Below are 20766 nucleotides of genomic sequence, written 5' to 3'. Positions count from 1 at the left end.
AACAGTATCTACTGTGTTATCTTCCATTCAGAGACAGAGAGAAGGTGTTTAGACTAAACTGACGCATACACAACCCTGCATATCCCAGGCACTTCCTCCAGTGTGTCTGTGTACTCACTTATATCTTCTTTAAAGCTTTTAAATTCTCCTCTTAAGACATTCTGCATTTCTCCCACAGTATAAAATATTGAGTGAGCTACCTCACCTATTTGTTGCTTTCGTCTCCCGGTTAATACTCTTTTCTTTTTCTACCATGAGAAAAATCAAGAACAGAAGAAGCGCAAGCAGGGCAGACTCCTTTTATATTGAGATCTACACATAACACACTTTAGTCACAGTGATTTTCAAAGCGGTTTTTCAGCCACAAACCTTCATTGTGTTAATATTATCTCCCAATCAGAGAGATAGAAGAGGCATCCCCCAAATATCTCAGCGCTCATGCAGCAGGGACCATTTACCGGGGAACCACACAAAGATTATAAGGCCGGGGAAGCTTTGAACTGCCTCGCACATCTGCTGAAATGTCTATTTCCTCCCTCTCCTGGAGAGATTTTAGGTGGAAGTTTTGCAACACTGTTGTGAGGAATAGGAAGAGCTCCATACGGGCCAAACCTTCGCCAAGGCAGACCCTTTTCCCTGGAGAAACAAAAAATAGGATTTTGTTATGCATTTTGTGTTTCCATTTTGTATTTTTTATGTTGTGAACTGCCCTATGATCTTCGGGTGAAGGGCAGTACAGTGGTGCCCCGCAAGACGAATGCCTCGCAAGACGGAAAACTCGCTAGACGAAAGAGTTTTCCGTTTTGGAGGTGCTTCGCAAAACAAATCTCCTATGGGCTTGCTTCGCAAGACGACAATGTCTTGCGAGTTCCTGCGGTTTTTCCCCCTCCCCCCCTTTTCCTAAGCCGCTAAGCCGCTTATCAGCTGATCCGATGATAAGCCGCTAAAAGCCGCTAATAGCGCTAATCCTCTAATCCGTCAATGGGCTTGCTTCGCAAGACAAAAAAAACCGCTAGACGAAGAGAATCACAGAACGGATTCTTTTCGTCTTGCGAGGCACCACTGTATACAAATTTGATAGTAAGCCAGTGAGAGAGCCAGTATGGTATAGTGGTTAAGAGTGGTAGACTCGTAATCTGGTGAACTAGGTTTGCGTCTCCGCTCCTCCACATGCAGGCCAGTGCAAAGGGTGGGAGGGGCAGCTGGGGACACTTGCCCTGGGCTTCTGAATGATAAGCTGGCCAGGGGCCCCCGCCAGACCTATGCTGCCATGCCAGCAACACCCTGTGTTACTCCCAGCTGACCGTGGACCATCGACAAGCTCTGCACTGGCCTGACAATTAATAGTCGTATTAATTTTAAAACATGATTCCTCAAATATGGTGGTGGCCCAGAGGGCCACAATAAATGTGATAATGTGTATCCCTGTAACTCCTTGAGTGTGTTTCTAATAGAGGAGTTATGGTAATCTGTTGCCTTATGAAACTGATGATTTTGCAGGCTGCCCCATTGGGGCAAGAATACAGCTGGAAGAAGCATGGTCAGCACTGAGAAGGTACCTCTTCGACCTTGGGTGTTTAGGATGAGAGACTCCCGAAGAAGCCGGCTGAAAGGGACTGAGAGAGATTTGAGAGCCTCGGACGTAAGGTCACCAGGCTAAAAAGATGGACTAATTGGACTTTGGTTTGGGACTGAAACCGGGGAGAGAAGGGTGGGGTTTAGAAGTCCAAAGGGGGCCTGGTTTTTATTTTGCAGTGTAAAAATTATATGTTCTTTACTATTATAAGAATGGGGAATCCGTGGATGGGAACTAGGGACAACCTTAGGAAAGGCATCTTTTCTCTTGTTTTTATATCTCTTTTTTCTTTTTTCATATATGATTAAGGTACATATTTTAAAAATTGCTAAATAAATTAAATTAAGGATAATAATGAACTAAGGTTTAAACCTACTATAAAGAATTATATCAACAAATTATGGTTAAGTAAACTAAAAAATTATGGTTAGGACATTAAGGATAAAAACTTGTTTGAACAAACAACTGGAGCTGGAATACAATAAGGGGAGGCGTGGGGAAGTCATGAAAAGAAGTTATTGAAAATGAGACCTAAAAGGTGGAACCTTTTTTGTTGTTTTTTGTGTTTTCTTTTGTTTTTCTGTTTTATTTTTTGTAACCTTTTGAAACTTTAATAAAGATTATTAAAAAAAAAGAAAGAATACAGCTAATAGGTGAATCACAAAGATTTAGCTCACAGCTGGGCATTGGCGCAAATGGCTACATGTAATCCGAGTCCCCAACATGCATACTATCCATGTAACAGAACACAGTGGGATTTACCTGCCCCAGTGGTCCATGGCTATCCCACAGGTTCTTTGTGAGCAGACAGAGTCTGCTTGAGAATTCTCCCCCCCCTCCCGCCCGAGAGTTATTTACAGCAGGGTTGACAATCATGTACTGGTGGGGGTTGGATTCCTGGGACTTCAGCTTTTGCTTATGTAGCAGTTTATAATCTTGCTTTGGACATGCACATCTATTATGCACATCTATTCTGTCACGTGACAAGTTGTTTGTTCAGTACTATAAATACCCAGCTCTGGTTGAAGTTGGGGCTTTTTGCTTTTGGGAAAAGATCCCACGAAAAGCCTGCTGCGGCAAATAAAGGCTTTTCTCGGAAGAACCCATGTCTGCTCTATTGGCAAAGCCATTTCCGACCTGGGAGGAGAGGGGGTTGCGGGCAGAAATCCCTCCCACATTCCACGCGGGGGCTGGCCTTTGCCCCCGCGAGATTAGGGAATCCCCGGACGTGTCTGCGACTCGGCCCGCCAATCGGCGGACCAGGGAGGCGTGGCCTAGCCTATTTAAGACTAGGCACGTCCGGGGACCGCCCTCTTTGCCCCTTTCCAGCTGAGCGGTTTTTCCCCATCCCACCCACCCCTTAGGTTTTAGGTAGCTCTGACCTTGCTATGGACTCCGGTTGGTCGCCGCAAGGGGCCTGGTAGGAATTTTTCCAAGTTGGCACTCTTCGAGCCTTTTGGTTTTTTCGCCTACCTCGTAGCAAACGTCACAACTTATTCGGTGTTGGCGGTTAGGCATTGGCAGGGGTCAATTGTTATGCTAATAAAGGGGGGGAAGGAAACGCCATCACCTTCCCCAAAAGAAAAGGGTAGTCCGGTAGAGGACTCCGGGGGGCGTTGCCTTGTCCGAAACATAGGGAGGTAAGGGCCTCCGGCACGCCCCAGAGCGGTGACACCCATTGGGATCCTAGTTGGCGTACTTCAACAGGACTCCCATGGCTTGTGGACAACCCTTCCCGGTCCCCATGCCGGGTAGTCAATAGGAGCCAATGCCTAAGGCCAATACCTTCCAATTCTGTAATCAATAAAGTTGTGGCCTTTTATGCCCATTAACCTTAAATACTGTGTCCGGTGTCTTCATTTCACATGGGGGAGGGGACTTGCCACGCAAAGATTCCCGCTACACTAACACAATGCTCAATCCAAGACTAATTTTCCTATTAATTAACCCGACATCCTTGCCCTTCTCACTCTTTCTTTCCTCCTTCGCATCCTTAATTCCTTCTAAGGTTTAGCCAAGCCAGCCCTCCCCTGCGTTCCTCCCTACCATGAAGCTGATGGGCAATACCTGTTGAAAATGGGAGGGAGGCCTCATTCTTCTTGAAGGACCCTCTTTCATCCAGGAAGTGACGAGGATTGAACTTCCTCGGTGTCTCAAAGTGCTGGGGGTCATGCAGGCAGGACGACAGGAATGGCACTACTGTGGTTCCCTGGAGAGGAAAGACAGAGACCCCAAAAGCAACGGTTGCTGATATATAAAATATATCAGAATTGGAGAGTAGCCTCTATCAAAGGTGGCATGGACTTTGAAGGTTTTAAATGTTTTTAATGTTCTGTTGAAAGCTGCCCAGAGTGGAAACCCAGCCCTATGGGTGGAGTAGAAATACGAAATTATTATTATTATTATTATTATTATTATTATTATTATTATTATTACTGCAACTGATTCAGTTCAGGGCCTTCTGTTTCCTCTTTATCCTGCATTTGGCCTTTCGCCCTGTGCCAGACCCACCTACAGCTTAAACCTCTTGAACATTCTGCATTAATAACACAATAAGAAACGTAGTTAGTTCAAACCTGCTCAAATACAGGAGTGGAGATGGCTCAGGTTATTTAAGGTAAGACAGCACAATTATAACAGGACGTGTGTGACTGAGTTTGCTGCCATACTAAAGTCCTTCCCCAGTGATGAGGGACTGCTTTTCTGTCCATCAGGCGTGATTTGCACCACAGGTATCCTGCCTCACTGATTAGTCCTTGAGTTTGCTGCACTGCACAGACGCACATCTCCTTCTGCTTCCTGTAAATGACGGAAAGATGAAGCACAACCATCTAGGCCAGACATAGGCAAACTCCAGCCCTCCAAATGTTCGGGACTACAATTCCCATCACCCCTGACCACTGGTCCTATTAGCTACGGATGATGGGAATTGCAGTCCCAAACATTTGGAGGGCCGGAGTTTGCCTATGCCTGGTCTAGGCCACTGCAGCTTCCTAATCTTTCACAGGGGGGGGGGGGTGAACACACATGTGCAGAGCTCCATCTGTACACCTGCAGGTAGGATTTTGGACCTGTCACTAATGCTTCTCTTGGCCACATGGCTCACCGCACCTTGGGAATGCTGAAGCCCCGGAAATGCGTGTCACAGGTCACCGAATGAGGAGGTGCCAGTGGGGAGACGTCTACAAAGCGCTGGATCTCATGAATGACAGCATCCGTGAAGGGCATGTGACTCCGGTCCTCTAAGGAGGGGATGCGGTTCCTCCCAATGACCCGGTCAATCTCCTCTTGGACCTTAGCTGGAAAGAAGAAAGAAGGGTTAAAACGATATACTGTGGTACCCAGGCGGTGGGAGGTGGTTAGATATATGCATTTATAGGAGGAGGAAAGATTTTTGATAGCCTTTCTTTCCTTGGCGATCACTCTTGGCTGATTAAGATTGTCTTCCATGAATATGGTCTTAACAGTGTGTTCATAAGTGACTGTGGAGGCCAATTCTGGATCCACACATCCTTCCACATTGGGGACATAGGTTTCTGGGCGGGAGTTGATCGTGGTGAGAATTTGCCAAACGTGTCTCCCTTTCATCCTGAGCTTGTGCTTCTTCAAAGTTCCATGATGCCTTTGGTAGAGGCTATTCTCCAATTCTGATATATATCAGAGCAGTGTAGAAAGTAAAATCAAAATGGAGCTCATGCTTTGCATACAGAAGGGTCTGTTTCTGGCATCTCCAATTAAAGGATTAATGTAGAAGCTGATAGAAAAAACCATTTTCCACCTGAGAGCCTGGGGTGCTGCTGCCACTCAAAGCAGATAATAAGGGGCTAGACTGGGGGTAAGGAAGACCTTTTGGAAAGCAGGGACCGTAGTCTTTTGTGTAGAACCTTTCAGGGACCACATGACAGTGGTGGGTAGAACCAAAGCCAAAAGTGGATGGAACAACAGGTGTGACTCTCTTAACACTGGACAGTCAGCTACCTTCCGGTCATGCAAAAGACAACAACCTGACCCATCATCTCAAGAAGCTGCTAGGAATGGTTTAAAACTACTCCAGATTATTCCCAGCAGCAATTTCACATCAAACCACCACTGTTCCAGTGTGAACCCTAGAATAGTAGGAGTGCTTGCCATAGATGTTCTGGCCCCCGGGTGATCAAAGAAAGGACCTGGGCAGGCTAAAGTTCAGGTTTCGTCCCAGTGGAACTTTCATAGGCTAGAGCTAAAAGGGAGTCCTGGTTTATTTGGCAGGGAAGGAACCCATAAGGCAGCCCAAAAGACGGGCAACAAGACTGAATGAGGAAGATTTGGTCTTGTTTTTTCACCTTCTATCTCTGGGTATCGGAGGAGGATGAGAAGCCCATATCTGAGGGTGGTGCTGACTGTCTCTGTCCCTGCAAAGAACAGGTTAAGAACCGTAACAGCCAAGTTCTCATTATGGAATTCCGAAGTTGGGTTCTCTTTCTCCTGGCGCAGGGAGGAAGAAGAGGAGGAAAGAAGAGAGCAAGTTATACAACCAGGAGCCAATCAGCATGCCTACACAAATATTTTATGGAAGGCTGGTGTATGGCCAGCAGGATTTCCTTTCCGTATATTTAGATCAATTATGAAAGATCAATTATGCTGTATATTGTCACCCTCTATTATATAGAAATATTTTGATTTATGCATTCCCTGAATGAGATTGACTGGATAGGAGTTAATGAAAATGAAGACATCTGTACTTGACAGAAAATATTTAAGTGTACCGGTTGAGGTGGTCCTCCTACGAGATTTTGCCCTCCCATTGCTCAGTCCCTGCTCCTGCCAACCGAGCAGTTCGAAAGCACGTCAAAGTGCTCTGGCAGGAAGGTCAATGGCGTTTCCGTGTGCTGCTCTGGTTTGCCAGAAGCAGCTTAGTCCTGCTGGCCACATGACCCGGAAGCTGTACGCCGGCTCCCTCGGCCAATAAAGCGAGATGAGCACTGCAACCCCAGAGTTAGCCACGACTGGACCTAATGGTCAGGGGTCCCTCAGGTTACAGAGGCTTCAGGTTACAGACTCCGCTAACCCAGAAATAGTCCTTCGGGTTAAGAACTTTGCTTCAGGATGAGAACAGAAATCGCGCAGCAGCAGCAGGAGTCCCCATTAGCTAAAGTTAAGCTCAGGTTAAGAACAGTTTCAGGTTAAGAACGGACCTCCAGAACAAATTAAGTTCTTAACCCGAGGTACCACTGTAGTTTAATAAATATTATATTATTATCTTTTTGGATAAGCCATTGACAAAGGCATTTTTGACCAAACTGTATTGGGCAAATTGTGTAAATTAAGAACCAATCCTTTAGGGAAAGTGATGTTCTTTTTTGGACATCATCTTTGTATGCTTCCTGTTTGTGTGTACATCATTCTTCAGTGGAGAATTATGGACATAGGAAGCTGCTGTGTACGGAGTCATACCACTGGCCCGTTTAATTCAATACTGTCTACACCAGGAATGTAGGACCCATAGCCCTCCCACAGACATCTCACTTTTTGGGCTCTTTCTCATCCCATGGCCCTTGCATGAAGGAAGCCACACTTGGGGGTCTTCCAAACTTACCTTTTGCCCCGTGCCTTCTAGGCAAAGGTCTGTGCTTTAAAGCTCCAGGGCCAACCACTTTTTGATTGTTTGTTAGCCCTGCCACTATCCCCAGGAAAACCTGCTTTTCAATGCTGGACATTGGTGGAGGAAGCCACTCAGGTGCCTGGGGCGGTGTGCCCAGGGGCGGGGCGAGCCGCCCATAGGGCAGGGTGCACTGTGGGGCCTCCAGAATCTGCCTACCTCCTCCCACTCAGCTGCCCTACAGCTGGGGGGGAGGCAGCGGGTGTACTGTTTGGGCAGCGCAGAGCCTGCTGGCACCCAAGTCACCGTGTCTCTCCCGGGAGAAATGCGTGGCTTGGGCGCACTGCAAGCCCCATGGTGAGTGCCACCCAGCATTTTGTCACCCCCCTCAGTGGTGACATCCAGGGCGGTCCACACCCACCGCACCCCCCTTGCTCCGCCCCTGATGCTGGACCAGAACAAATGGCAGTCTAGTAATTAAGTATCTTTCCAAAACCCAGCAGTCCAGTAATTAAGTAACTTTCAAAAAGTCTTAACAAAGTGGCAGTTCTCTGTTCGCTTTCTTATTTAGGCAGTCCGTTCCAAGGGCTTTGAGACAGCGGAAATTTTTTTCCAATAACTCCTTTTCATGCAGGTTGTCAAAAGTACACTTTCCTCCCCCTCTGCTCCTGCCTGCAAGAGGGGGGTTTCAATTCCAATGTCAAGTTTACTTAGTTCCCCAGTAACCTTTCTCAAGTTACGGCTTTGTTCTTTCTTTGCTTTAAAATTTCTGCAGTCCGGGAAGGCAGACTTCCTTATTTTGTGCCTGTCCCGTTTCCGGCCAGATTTTCTTTAAGTTACTTGTAAATCCTAATAGATCTTTAAGTCCTACTCATGGGTAGTTAATTTTACATCCAAATTTCAGGAAGGAATCAACGCTCTCCGACCATGGCGACTCGGCTTCGCTCCACGGGCTGGGTGACGACTCTCAGCACCGTACCGCACACCCGCTGCCGCTCCGGAGCCTTTAAAAAGGCTCCTTTGCAGTTTTGGGGGGCCCAAAGGTGCCCGCCGAGTCTCCTTGTTCACAGGCTTCCGCGCCTGTGATTTTTATGGGTCCCCGCTTCACCGTAGCAGTCAGACCCGAACTCGCGGAGCAGACTCCCTCCGGAGCTCGGAGGGAAATCCGCCATTAGTCGATGGCGCCGACCGGAAATCCGGCAAAGAGTAGATTGTAATGGAGAAATCATAGGACCAAAAAGAAAAAGGGGGGAGCATTTAGACACGGTGCTTTCAAGTGTGGACCTGTGCCTAGAAATGCAGAACAAAAGGAAGTCTGGATGAGCCCTTTATGTCAGAACAAAGACTGGTGAGAAAGGTCAACCTCCAATAACTGGGAGACACACGGTTCCCCCCAACAAGTACCTGCTCCATTTTGGCCAGGAAACAGTCAATGAAGTCCCGGGGGCAATTTGGATCGAAGGACTCCTTGTGCATCTCGACCCTCTGAGAGATGAAGTTTATTAACTCCTTCATGTACTTGGGCACTTCTTGGTGAGGCCCAGGCAGGATCCGCATCAGGCCTGGGAAAAAATTCTTCATCTTTGAAGAAAAATAACAGACATAACTGTCTAAGTTTCCTCATTGTATTGCACCCCATGGTCTGGACCTCTTAATGCCCAGGCCCTGTACTATGCCCTCCCAACCCACACCCAAATAAAAATGAGCCATTTTTTAAATGCTATGGATGCATTCTCTTGTCCCAGGTGAGCAGGTGCCTCCATTACCTGCGATGGTGCGGAAGTCATGAGCCGGAAGGATTTGTTGATTACATCAAGTAAAAAGACAAACTGTTTGTCTTCATATTCGAACCGCTGGCCAAACACCACAAAGCAGATAACATTGGAGACGGCATGGCTGAGGTAGAAGGTCGGGTCAAATGGGTGCCCTGCGGAGGTGGAAAATGGGGACAACATCACCTAAGATGCCAGGATGCATCCTGTGGTTTAAAAGAGTAATAATAATAGTAATAGTAATAGTAATAATTTACTTATACCCCACCCATCTGGCTGGATTTCTCCAGCCACTCTGGCAGCTCCCAAAAAAATATTAAAAACACAATAAAACATCCAACATTAAAAATTTCCCTAAGCAGGGCTGCCTTCCTCAGGAGAAAGAATATGCCTAATGGGCACTTTTATATGCCTGTTGCTTTTGTCCATGGAGTAAACACAGAGGAATTATACCAGAAAGATATGGATGTCTCGTGTACCCCAGGTAGTGTGGTTCCTGACCTTGAGCCAGACATCCTGGAGAGTGAAGTCAAATGGGCCTTAGAAAGCACTGCTAACAACAAGGCCAGTGGAAGTGGTCATATTCCAGCTGAACTATTTAAATTTTTAAACGATGATGCTGTTAAGGTGCTACATTCAATATGCCAGCAAATTTGGAAAACTCAGCCGTGGCCAGAGGATTGGACGAGATGGTGGGACAGTGTTCTGGAAGCTACGAACATGAGTTTGACCAAACTGCGGAAGGCAGTGGAAGACAGGAGTGCCTGGCGTGCTCTGGTCCAGGGGGTCACAAAGAGTCGGACACGACTAAACGAATAAACAACAAACAACAACAATGGACACTGGTGCATTTAGCTAAAAATAGCTCCTGAATGTTTTAACAGCATCCAGAAATATGCAAACGATGCTTCTCCAGCTAGATGAAGCCAAATAAACCTCTGCACATGGGCAGGATCTTGCCATGCCGTGGAATACTAGAAAGCTTGGGAGCTGTCCTTCCTCTTAATTAGGCAAGATATAGAAATTCTCCTCAATTCTATTAAAAACTTTCCAGAGGGACAGAGAAAGGAAAGAAGAAAAATTATTTTACATTTAAAGAATGCACTCTTATTTCATATTAAACTCTCAAGGCGTAGGCAGAAAACACAGAGGTTATATCCACCCTCATGGGCAAACTGTGCCCCAGAAAATGAAACTCTATATAGTGAATTTCAAGAGATCCTTAAGACAATGAGTTGGGAAGCTGTGGTAAAAGAGAGGCAGCTTTGCCTTTTCAATAGCTGAGGGGAAAGCCTACGGAAACGAGGAAAAGGGACAAGGCCATCTTGCAGTTTCACCCAGCAAGGCAATTCCAAGCCATCCTCTAGGGGGGAACTTCCAAATTCCTCAGGGACTCGTGAGGAATGTTTAGTGATTAATTTATTCCAGAACAAGGCATGTCTAGTCATTAATTTATTTTGGATGGTTGAGCAGGGCTTACTCTGGGGGCGGGGAGAGAGGACAGGAGAACCTTTTGAATCCGCCTTAAAAAACAAAATCCTGAGGCAACTCCTGTGGCCCTCTAAAGGCCCGTGGCCTTGGAAAGGCTCCCCTGACCCTCCAGGCCTTGAGGAGAGAGAGAAAGGGAGAAAGGAAGAGGCAGCTCCTGGCAGAAAGGCGGCCATTTTGAGCCTGGCGGCGTTCATCTAGCCTCTTCATGGCAGGGGAGCGGAAAAGGCGGGAAAAGGACTCCGCAAGAGGACGGCTCGATTGCCTCTGCTCAGTTTGCTTACATCCCTTGTCTGGTCTGAGGAGAGAGGAAAATGGGTCTTATTTCTCCACAGAAACAATCCTGGGACTCGTTTGGTTCCTCACCAGACGTCTCACCCCTTGAGTCTCTGAGGGAAGAGGGAACGGAAGCAGACAAGCCCAAGGTTTATACAGGGCTCAGGAAATTTTTTCAGCAGGGGGCCGGTCCACTGTCCCTCAGACCTTGTCGGGGGCCGGACTATATTTTATGAGGGAGAAATGAACGAATTCCTATGCCCCCAAATAACCCAGAGATGCATTTTAAATAAAAGTTCACATCCTACTCATGTAAAAACACGCTGATTCACGGACTGTCCGTGGGCCAGATTGAGGCGGTGATTGGGCCGGATCCAGCCCCCAGGCCTTCATTTGCCTACCCATGGTTTATAATAACGATGATAATTTATTATTTATACCCCGCTCATCTGGCTGAGTTTCTGAGGGAAGGCGCTGGGTGCTCAAAAAAATACAGCACCGCAATTGACCCCTCTGTGGTGATTAAACCCTTTTTTGCACATCTGGGCTGGAACACAAGGAGGAAGGAGATCCTTTACAGTGGTACCTCGGGTTAAGTACTTAATTCGTTCCAGAGGTCCGTTCTTAACCTGAAACTGTTCTTAACCTGAAGCACCACTTTAGCTAATGGAGCCTCCCGCTGCCGTTGCACGTTTTCTGTTCTCATCCTGAAGGAAAGTTCTTAACCTGAGGTATTATTTCTGGGTTAGCGAAGTCTGTAACCTGAAGCGTATGTAACCTGAAGCGTATGTAACCCAAGGTACCACTGTATATGCCGCAATCTTCCTGAGGGACTGACGCCATCTCCTGAAACCAGATGACAAACTCTGTGGGCAAAGCGGCAGTTGCAAAGGGGGAAAGCCAGACCCACTTATTTGACAGGGGACTGAATGATTGTGAGGAAAGCATGGCGGGTGTTTTGGCAGGATGCGCGGCCATTCCTCAGTTACAACATCGTTTTCCTCGCCTCCTGCTGCGACAATGTCCAAAAGCACACCCCTTCTGAGGGGAAACGTTCACCTTCCGTTTTCCTCAGGGCTTCCACCAGGAACTGGGCCTCCTCCTGGATCCGCTCCTCGATGGATCTCTTCCCCATCCCAAAGTTCCTCAGGGTTGTGAGGGAGAAGCGACGCAGCTGCCTCCACCGTTCCCCGTTGGTGGAAACCACGCCTGGAAATGGAGAAAAACGCCACAAAAAAGGCAGAAGACTGGGGGAGAAAAGATGGCGGCGCTACACGGAAAACAATGGCACACAGAACCTCCCTCTAGTTTAACAATCCCGTTCTCACAGGGGCAGCCATATGTGCCAGGGGGGACATTTTCTTCACTACAAGACGGAAGGGACACACACACTAAAATGGAAAGAGCAATGTTTTTTCTGGTTTCTCTGAGATGAAGAGGGATAGAATCACAGTATTGTAGACATGGAAGGGACCCCAGGGGTCCTCTAGTCCAACCCCCTGCATTGCAGCAGTTATAGAGGAAGCCCTGGCATGGAAGTCACCGCACAGAAAGATGGAGGGACAGTTGGCATGAGCTGAGGGGAAGCAGACTTGTGGTATAATTTCACCCCCTTGAATCAGCTCCAGGGCAGCAGGCCTCTGGACCACAGAAACCAATCACCAGGCCTATGGCTCTCCTTCTTGGGACCTCCCAAGCATCCCAACAAGCGTTCGGCTTTCCAGTGGCTTCCATTGGTGCAAATGGTAACAAGAAAGAAATGGAAGATGGAGAGAGAGAAGGTGAGAATGAGGGCAGGGAGGAAGAGGCAGCTGTGAAGGGAGAGAGAAGAAGCAGCTTACCTACATTAAATAGGATTCGGTTCACATTTAATTCACACTCATTTATACTTTGCAAAACAATAGGAGAACTGAAACACAGCCACACTTCAAAATTTGCACTTGTCCAAATTTTGCAGTGCGGTTCTCCAGCCAATATTTATAAAAACAGTGGAAAGCAGACATTAAAATATATTCGTGAAACAGTGAAAATAACATCAAAATGCATTGTATTGGGGAAAATTGCTTGCAATGATAAAATGTGTACATTAGTCACAACGGCACACAAAAATGTGCTTACTAGGAGAAATCCGAACTAAAACACTGGAGAATTTGGGAGAGGTTTCTTGCTGTTTTTAAAGAAAAGTGGTGTGGAAACGTGGACAAGTGGAAAAATGAGAAGTGTAGAAAAGCCAAATTGGTTGACCTTGCCATTCCTAGGAGTGAAATGGGGGAAAGTGAGAACACTGGAAAGTGAGAAAATCGAAAGTGAGTCTAATTTCTCCCCCATCCCTAGAAAAGGAAGATAGGAAAGCTGCCTTAGAATGATAGAGTTGGAAGGGATCCCCATGAACGTCTAGTCCACGGGTGTCAAACACAAGGCCCGCGGGCTGAATCCGACCCGCCAGACCTCGTCATGTGGCCCGTGTAGCCGCCGCCGGCCGCCAGCCTTCACCTTTTATTCTTGCTTTTTTTTTTTTTTTACACAAGAAAGCCGCATGCGCTTCAGCGCATGCGCGGCAGCCTACAAGCCAGAGAATGTCTGCCCTCTAGCGGTGCCGGCCGTTCTACACAGGAAACCTCCACTTGTTTTTATATTGAGCGCATGCCGTCCTGTGATGTGACAGATCCAACGGCTGCCTGAACCCTTCTCTCCTGTACTGTAAGTCCTACAGATACAACCGGCCCTTTGAGGGTGACTAAACTGCTGATGCGGCCCCTGATGAATTTGAGTTTGACACCCCTGTTCTAGTCCAACCCCCTGCCATGCAAGAATGCAGGAATACTGAGTCAGACCACTTAGTCCATCTAGCTCAGAAAATACTGATAACAGATGGAAGGATGAAGTGTGTTTGGCAGAAAGAAGGCGAAAGGGGGGGGGGAGGAAGGAAGGAAGGAAGGAAGGAAGGAAGGAAGGAAGGAAGGAAGGAGGGAGGAAAGGCCATGCAAACCTTTTCCTCTTCTTTCCCCCCACACCTTGGCTCCAGCATCACTTACCACAGTCATTCACATCACTGAAAAGTTTCCTATAGTGGAATGCAATTTTCAGGCTAAAAGTAGTCCTGAGCTATATTAAATTATAGAATCACAGCGCTCCTTCTCCCTCTGGTGGCTTCAGTTATAGGTTCATGTTTTGGTATATCTTGTAAATCAAGTGCACCACACCTCTTGTTTTCTCATTTATTATGATGGTACTCTCCACTTGTATGTTATCTCATCGCAAATATCCAGATAAATTGCTTTATTATTGCTTCTTGCGAATGTAGAATCCCAGCCTGGGCTTGGTTTGATTTACTTTTTATATGTCTGACTCATAAAGTTCTATTTTATTATTGGGTTTATATGGATAATGTTCAAAAATAAGAAGAAAAAGACAGGGATCATAGAAAGCTGCCTCCTATCGAGTCAGGCATGTGGTCCATCCAGCTCAGTATACTGACTGGCACCTGCTCTCCACTGTTTCAAGTAAATGCCAGAGACTGTAGCTGGGACATTCGGCATTCAGAGCAGGTACTCTTGACACTGAGCTATGGCCCTTCCTCTAATATTGCAAGAAAAAATTATCCCATCCCAGCTTTCGGTTACATTCATTTCTGCTACAGTCAAAATAAAAAAATTCCTTCCAGTAGCACCTTAAAGACCAACTAAGTTAGTTCTTGGTATGAGCTTTCGTGTGCATGCACACTTCTTCAGATACACTGAAACAGAAGTTGCCAGATCCTTCTATATAGTGAGAAGGTGGGGAGGGGTATTACTATAGCTATCTGCCAATCTCCCATTCCCACCACCCTTCTGAGCAATACCCCTCCCCACCTTATCACTATATAGAAGGATCTGGCAACTTCTGTTTCAGTGTATCTGAAGAAGTGTGCATGCACACGAAAGCTCATACCAAGAACTAACTTAGTTGGTCTTTAAGGTGCTACTGGAAGGGATTTTTTTATTTTGACTATGGCAGACCAACACGGCTACCTATCTATTTCTGCTACAAACACTCTATTTTCAAGCTGCCACTTACCATAATCCCTGATGCTTTCATCCATACCCATCATCACCCCTCTCCCTCCAAATGCTTCTGCATTATCTATGAGTGCTTCCTTTATGGTTCCATAACCGCACAGCACCACAACTGGCCGGGAGCCCATGTAGACAGTGAAGACTGAGCCATACTGCTCCTGGAACTGCCAAGAGACAAAGAACACACCTGATACTTGGATGGAAAGCAACAGCGTGAGGAGTCCCCACCTCCAGGGCCGGCTGAGCTGGGGCAGGGGCTTGAATCTGAAGGGCCTGCACCTCAGGAGCAGACACCAGATGAATCCACTCTGGCTTTGGAGGTGATTGAGGACCCATTGCCTGCAGGTGCTCCTCTCCCAGCGGTGTCAGGGGAAGGTGAGGTTGCCTCTGGATCCGGTAACCCTCCAGCCTCTCCTGAGCTGCAGAGGCTCAGGGCAGAGAGGCGGAGGGAACTGGGTTCTCTCAGGAGGAGTGCTCGCCTTAAGGCCAGGAGAGGCGGGTCACCTGTGGGCCGGGACCGCCCTAGGCCTTAGAGGAGATAAAGGCCAGTCAGCCCAGTCCCAGGTTGCAGGAGCAACATCGCTGGAAACCTGTTCCTGTCAGCACCCTGACCTGTTCTTCTGGAGTTCCTGACCATGCCCGGCTCCTTGCCTTGGACCCCGCTTCGCCCTTGACAGACAGCCTCCAGACCCTCGACCCAGGACCGGACTCAGACCACGCCACACGGTAACCCCCCCTGGGACCAGCACAGTGTGATTCAGTGGAAGACCACGTGCTTTTCATGCAGAAGGACCCAGGTCCAGTCCCTGCCATCTAAAGCCCTGGAGAGCTACTGCCGGACAGTGCAGAGCAGGAAAAAACATGACTAGATGGCTCAATAGTCTGAATCTGTATAAGGCCGTTTCCTCTTTTTCCGCAGTAAGAAATCCTGCCTAGGGGTAGCTCCTCCTCTTCCACTCCGAATGGCACTGGTACACCTCCTTCACATAGCAGCTCCCAGCCCTGCTGGCAGCAGAGACCCACACTCACCTTCTGAAAAGATGTTACGATGTTCCGAACATCCAACTGGAGCAAATTGCCCAGCAAAGGCAACGGGGTGGGGCCTGGGGGCAGCTTGCCCTTTGTAGCACCTCTCCTCCGGATTAGGATAAGCAAGAAGGTGATGCAGGAGACAAGCAAGAAGGGCAACACTCCAAAGAGGCCCATTTGGGAGCTGACGGCCGTCGTTGACTTTGCTGCTCCTGGTACTTTGGTTCTGCAAAGAAGTGGATGGGCATCCCAAGCGCTGCCTATAAATCCAAGGAGCCTGAACTCATTTAAAGATTAACTATGAGCCTGTGTTAAGGATAACAGGGATAAAGGGCAGTTTGCATAACTTATTTATTATGAGTTTTGCCAGCGCACTTTGGTGTCCTCTCCACATTGGTATCAGCAAGGAAGGCAACAGAGGACACTCCTCGTGACTAGAGAGGTTAATTCTCCCCCCCCCCCTGATTGCCCCAGGGCAATGATCTGAGTGAAGAAAAGTTCATTCAGTGACATTATTTTGGGGAGAAAGTCTACATAGTTTCATGTATTTGGGCTGTTCATTGACCAGACCTTTGCTGCATAGGGGAGGCTGGGTCTGTTCCCAGCAATAGCAGTGCCTCTGGGTTCAGCGTGCAGAGGCGACTCTAGAGGACTGTATCCAGTGAGGTCATACCAGGCACAGAGCTTCTGGGCCTTACTGAAATTCAAGGCCAGCCTTTTCTCCCCGAGGCCCAGGATCTCCAGGATGTTGTTGTTTGCAGATCGTAGAATCATAGAATCATAGAGTTGGAAGAGACCACAAGGGCCATCGAGTCCAACCCCCTGCCAAGCAGGAAACACCATCAGAGCACTCCTGACATATGGTTGTCAAGCCTCTGCTTAAAGACCTCCAAATTAGGAGACTCCACCACACTCCTAGGCAGCAAATTCCACTGTCGAACAGCTCTTACTGTCAGGAAGTTCTTCCTAATGTTTAGGTTTAGGAAGCAGATGGGCCTGTCCTTGCTGCCGCTTGCCCACCAGGTTTCTCTTATGCACAGCAACCCAGGCCTTGTGGGTGGGGAGGGGGGGTTGCAGTGATTTTTAGGAAGTCATTAGTTTGCACCAGGCGTCCTATTGGAAAGACCCAGTTCTCTGAGTGCATGTTCTGGAAGTTGGGCAATAGGGGCAGTACAGGATTCCTTTTGGTGTATCGACCTCCCCGCTGCACCAAGGATTCCCTGTCCGAGCTGCTTCAGGTCGTGGCGGATGTTCTCCTGGAGACACCTAGTTTGGTTGTCCTAGGGGATTTTAACATCCAAGGGGCCGCTCGGGACTTCGTGGAAAGCATGGCCTCCATGGGGCTGTCCCTGAATAAGCTGGGCCCAACTCATAGTCATGGACATGCCTTAGACCTGGTATTCACCTCTAGTGACGTGGGTGATCTGACACTAAGTAAAAGTGAAACCAAAGAAGTGCCATGGTCAGATCACTTCCTGGTGCAACTGGACTTCTCCGCGACCCTTCCCCTCTGCAGGGAGGTGGGACCAATTCGGATGGTCCGCCCCCGCCACTTAATGGATCCAAATGGTTTCCAGAGAGTGGTAGGGGATGCTTTATCCCATGTTGATGGCCTTTCAGCTGATTCCCTGATGGCCCGCTGGAATGTGGAGTTAACCAGGGCTATCGACTGTCTGGCTCCGAAGCGCCCTCTCCGATTGCATGGAGCCCGGACAGCCCCGTGGTTTTCCCCGGAGCTGAGGGCGATGAAACAATCGCTGAGACGGCTAGAGCGTCGGTGGCAGAAAACTCACTCCGAATCTGACCGGACACAGGTTAGAGCTCAACGTCGAGCCTACCAAGTGGCGATAGCGACGGCGAAGAAGACTTTCTTCACCGCCTCTATTGCATCTGCAGAAAATAGTAGCAGGAGACTCTTTCAGGTGGTCCGCAATTTAACGGAACCACCTTTACCACCGGGGCCTTGTAAAGACCCCAAGAGCTCCTGCAACGATTTTGCAAGGTTTTTTGCAGATAAAATCACTCATATTCGGAAGGAGCTAGACACCACAGTGGGAGCAGGGCTGGGGCAGGAGAGTGCTGGAGCTCTGTCTGGTCAAGTTGCATAGAATCAATTTCAATCCGTTACCCCCGAGGATGTGGACAGGCTGCTTGGACGCGTGAAACCAACCACCTGTCTCCTTGATCCTTTCCCATCCTGGCTAATAAAAGCAAGCCGGGAAGGGCTGGGCGATGGGCTCTGTGGGGTGGTGAATGCTTCCCTCTGTGAGGGAACATTCCCAGATCTGCTGAAAGAGGCGGTCATTAAACCGCTTCTTAAAAAACCATCTTTAGACCCGGCCAGTATGGCCAACTATCGCCCAGTCTCAAATCTTCCATTCTTGGGCAAGGTGATTGAGCATGTGGTTGCTGAACAACTCCAGGCACGCCTGGAGGATGCGGACCATTTGGATCCCTTCCAATCGGGGTTCAGGCCTCATCATGGGACTGAAACTGCCTTGGTCGCACTGGTTGATGATCTCCGGCGGGCTAGGGACAAAGGTGAGAGTTGTTTCCTAGTTCTGCTGGATCTCTCAGCGGCCTTTGATACAATCGACCATAACATCCTTCTGGACCGTCTAGAGGGGTTGGGAGCTGGGGGCACTGTTATACAGTGGTTTTGCTCCTTCCTCCTAGGCTGTGTTCAGAAAGTGGTGGTGGGGTATGAGTGTTAAGACCCTTGGGCCCTCACTTGTGGGGTGCCTCAGGGTTCTGTCCTCTCCCCCATGCTTTTTAACATCTACATGCAGCCGCTGGGAGAGATCATCAGGGGGTTTGGACTGGGTGTCCATCAATATGCAGATGATACCCAGCTCTACCTCTCTTTCAAATCAGAACCAGTGAAGGCGGTGAAGGTCCTGTGTGAGTGCATGATGCCAAAGGTAGGGTGGGGTGTGTGGCTTGGCCAAAAGGGCTTCAGGGGCCAAAAGGTGAAGTCTGATAGGCCTAATTGGAGATGCCTCACTGCTGGTCTGGACATAGCTGAGCCAACCCTACACTCTGAAATTTCTGAGAAATTCAATTTCCCCCGGTATCCAGAGGATCTGCCTATCGCCTCTTACCTCCTTCCAAAAAATAAAAAAACTTGAGCTCTGACATTTAAGACAACTCTTAAAACTAATGCTTTTTTCCTAGAAAAATAGGTGCCGGTACTCACCATGAAATTGTTACACTAAGTACCACACTTTTTAAGCAAGACAGAACAATTCTACTCGTTGATTTCCCCCCTGCTGTCATCCCACAGAGAAACGCTCCTGCCCTGGAGAAAGCTTAGTTTCATTTCAATTGCACTGACTTCCATTTTGGAAACCGGCTGCTTTTAACAAATGGGCTGCTGCCGTTCTGCTTTTGCTGTGATTGTATGTGATGTGGGTGGGGTTTTAATTTTATTAATGTTTAATTGTTTTATTTTATCCAAAAGCCGCCTTGAGTCCCTGTCGGGGGGAAAGCTGAGGTATAAGTAAATTGTTGTTGTTGTTTGTTGTTAATAATAATAAAAACTTTCTCCAGTTCTACAATTTCCTTTTGGAGGTCAGGCAAACAGAATCGCACATAGTATTCCAAGGGCAATTGTACCATTGATTCATATATTTATCGAATCATATTAATCAAGGGAGACGGGGCACGTTCACACTTCTTGTGTTCCTGCTTCGTATTCTTTTTCTCACAACTAGCAATGATTGCTCCACTTTCATTTTCTCGTGTTCTTTAGTGGCAGGGAACAAAAAAAGATACTGGAATTTCTATCATCCATTGAAATCTTTATTTCCACCATCAATCAAGCTTTCTGCTTTGCTTTAAACAATTTAATAATTACTTTCTTTTGTTTTTCCAGCAACAGAAGGCGGTACTCCCAAATCTTTAGTCTTTGGATTGCTTTTCTTTAACATGATGACAATGAACCTTTGTTGTATGGAAGTCAAGATTGTTCTCGGAACTGGTTTTTGGTCATTGCTACTGATATGGTGTCTCCCTCTCCCGCTACTGATGAAGTGGGGCAGAACCTGCCATTTCTGAACTATGCTTTGTTGTCTGGAATTTAAGATTGCTCCCCAGACTGGTGCTTTCTTGTGGGTGTATTCTGCAGCATGCCATTTATGCAATAATAATGCATTCTCAAGGGATTTATACTGGACTACCAGCAGGTGGCGCTTTGGGCTAAACCACAGAGCCTAGGGCTTGCTGATCAGAAGGTCGACAGTTCGAATCCCTGGGTGAGCTCCCGTTGCTCGATCCCAGCTCCTGCCAACCTAGCAGCTTGAAAGCACGTCAAAGTGCAAGTAGATAAATAGGTACCGCTCCGGCAGGAAGGTAAACGGCGTTTCCATGCGCTGCTCTGGTTCGCCAGAAGCGGCTTAGTCATGCTGACCACATGACCCGGAAGCTGTACGCCGGCTCCCTCGGCCAATAAAGAGAGATGAGTGCCGCAAACCCAGAGTCGGCCATGATTGGACCTAAAGGTCAGGGATCCCTTTTCCTTTTTACCCACGCAACATTCCACTTTGTTAGTAATTCTCCAACGTTTTCCCAATGCAACTACATGATTGCTGCCAAGAGGGGCACACTTGTGCTATAGCACAACGAAAGCAAGATATAAAGCAATGCTCCACAACATCTGTCATGTGGAAAGACCCAGGATGGTTTTTTAAAAAAAGATTTACTTGGTTTTTCAAATTAAAATTTTGCAGAGATATATCAAATATTAATCATAAAAACAAGATTGCAAGGAATCTCCTGGTCTTCCATCCTCCCCTTTGTGGGTCCTATTATTGTTCATTTCCTCCCGCATCTTTTATGATGATCCAAATCTTTTACATCTCCACTGTGTCTGGAATCCACCCTTAAATTACAAGAGATATTCCAACCCTATTAACCATTTTAACTGTTTACAATGGTCTTTAAGATAAATTATAAATTTTCCCCATTCCTTATTTAAATTTCAGTCTTCCTGAT

The 20766-nt window shown here is 47.5% G+C and overlaps 1 protein-coding gene across 1 annotated transcript; it reads right to left on the bottom strand.

Moving 5' to 3' along the window:
* Positions 1–285: 285 nt before the first annotated feature.
* Positions 286–16204, bottom strand: LOC309536843 (cytochrome P450 2B1-like). Its single transcript, XM_082231202.1, has 9 exons — positions 15775–16204; positions 14747–14909; positions 11750–11899; positions 8921–9081; positions 8559–8735; positions 5899–6040; positions 4688–4875; positions 3644–3785; positions 286–636 (listed from the first exon to the last, which is right to left on the bottom strand). Exons 1-9 carry the CDS (start codon positions 15949–15951, stop codon positions 455–457), a joined length of 1482 nt encoding a protein of 493 aa, XP_082087328.1. The 5' UTR covers positions 15952–16204; the 3' UTR covers positions 286–454.
* Positions 16205–20766: the final 4562 nt, after the last annotated feature.

Source organism: Podarcis vaucheri (genome assembly GCF_965113315.1).
Source record: "Podarcis vaucheri genome assembly, chromosome: 7".
Lineage (NCBI taxonomy): Eukaryota > Metazoa > Chordata > Lepidosauria > Squamata > Lacertidae > Podarcis > Podarcis vaucheri.
The sequence above is the reverse complement of the archived record's forward strand: the minus strand, read 5'-3'. Positions and strand labels throughout refer to the sequence as shown.

Bases quoted from the DNA above. Each gene is read 5' to 3' on its own strand.
- LOC309536843 (XM_082231202.1), bottom strand. From the start codon at position 15,951: ATGGGCCTCTTTGGAGTGTTGCCCTTCTTGCTTGTCTCCTGCATCACC. The intron at 4,876-5,898 runs GTGAAAAAACAA...TCTTCTTTCCAG, and splicing joins CCGATACCCAGAGATAGAAG to CTAAGGTCCAAGAGGAGATT. The intron at 3,786-4,687 runs GTGCGGTGAGCC...TTTCCTCTCCAG, and splicing joins GGGGCTTCAGCATTCCCAAG to GGAACCACAGTAGTGCCATT.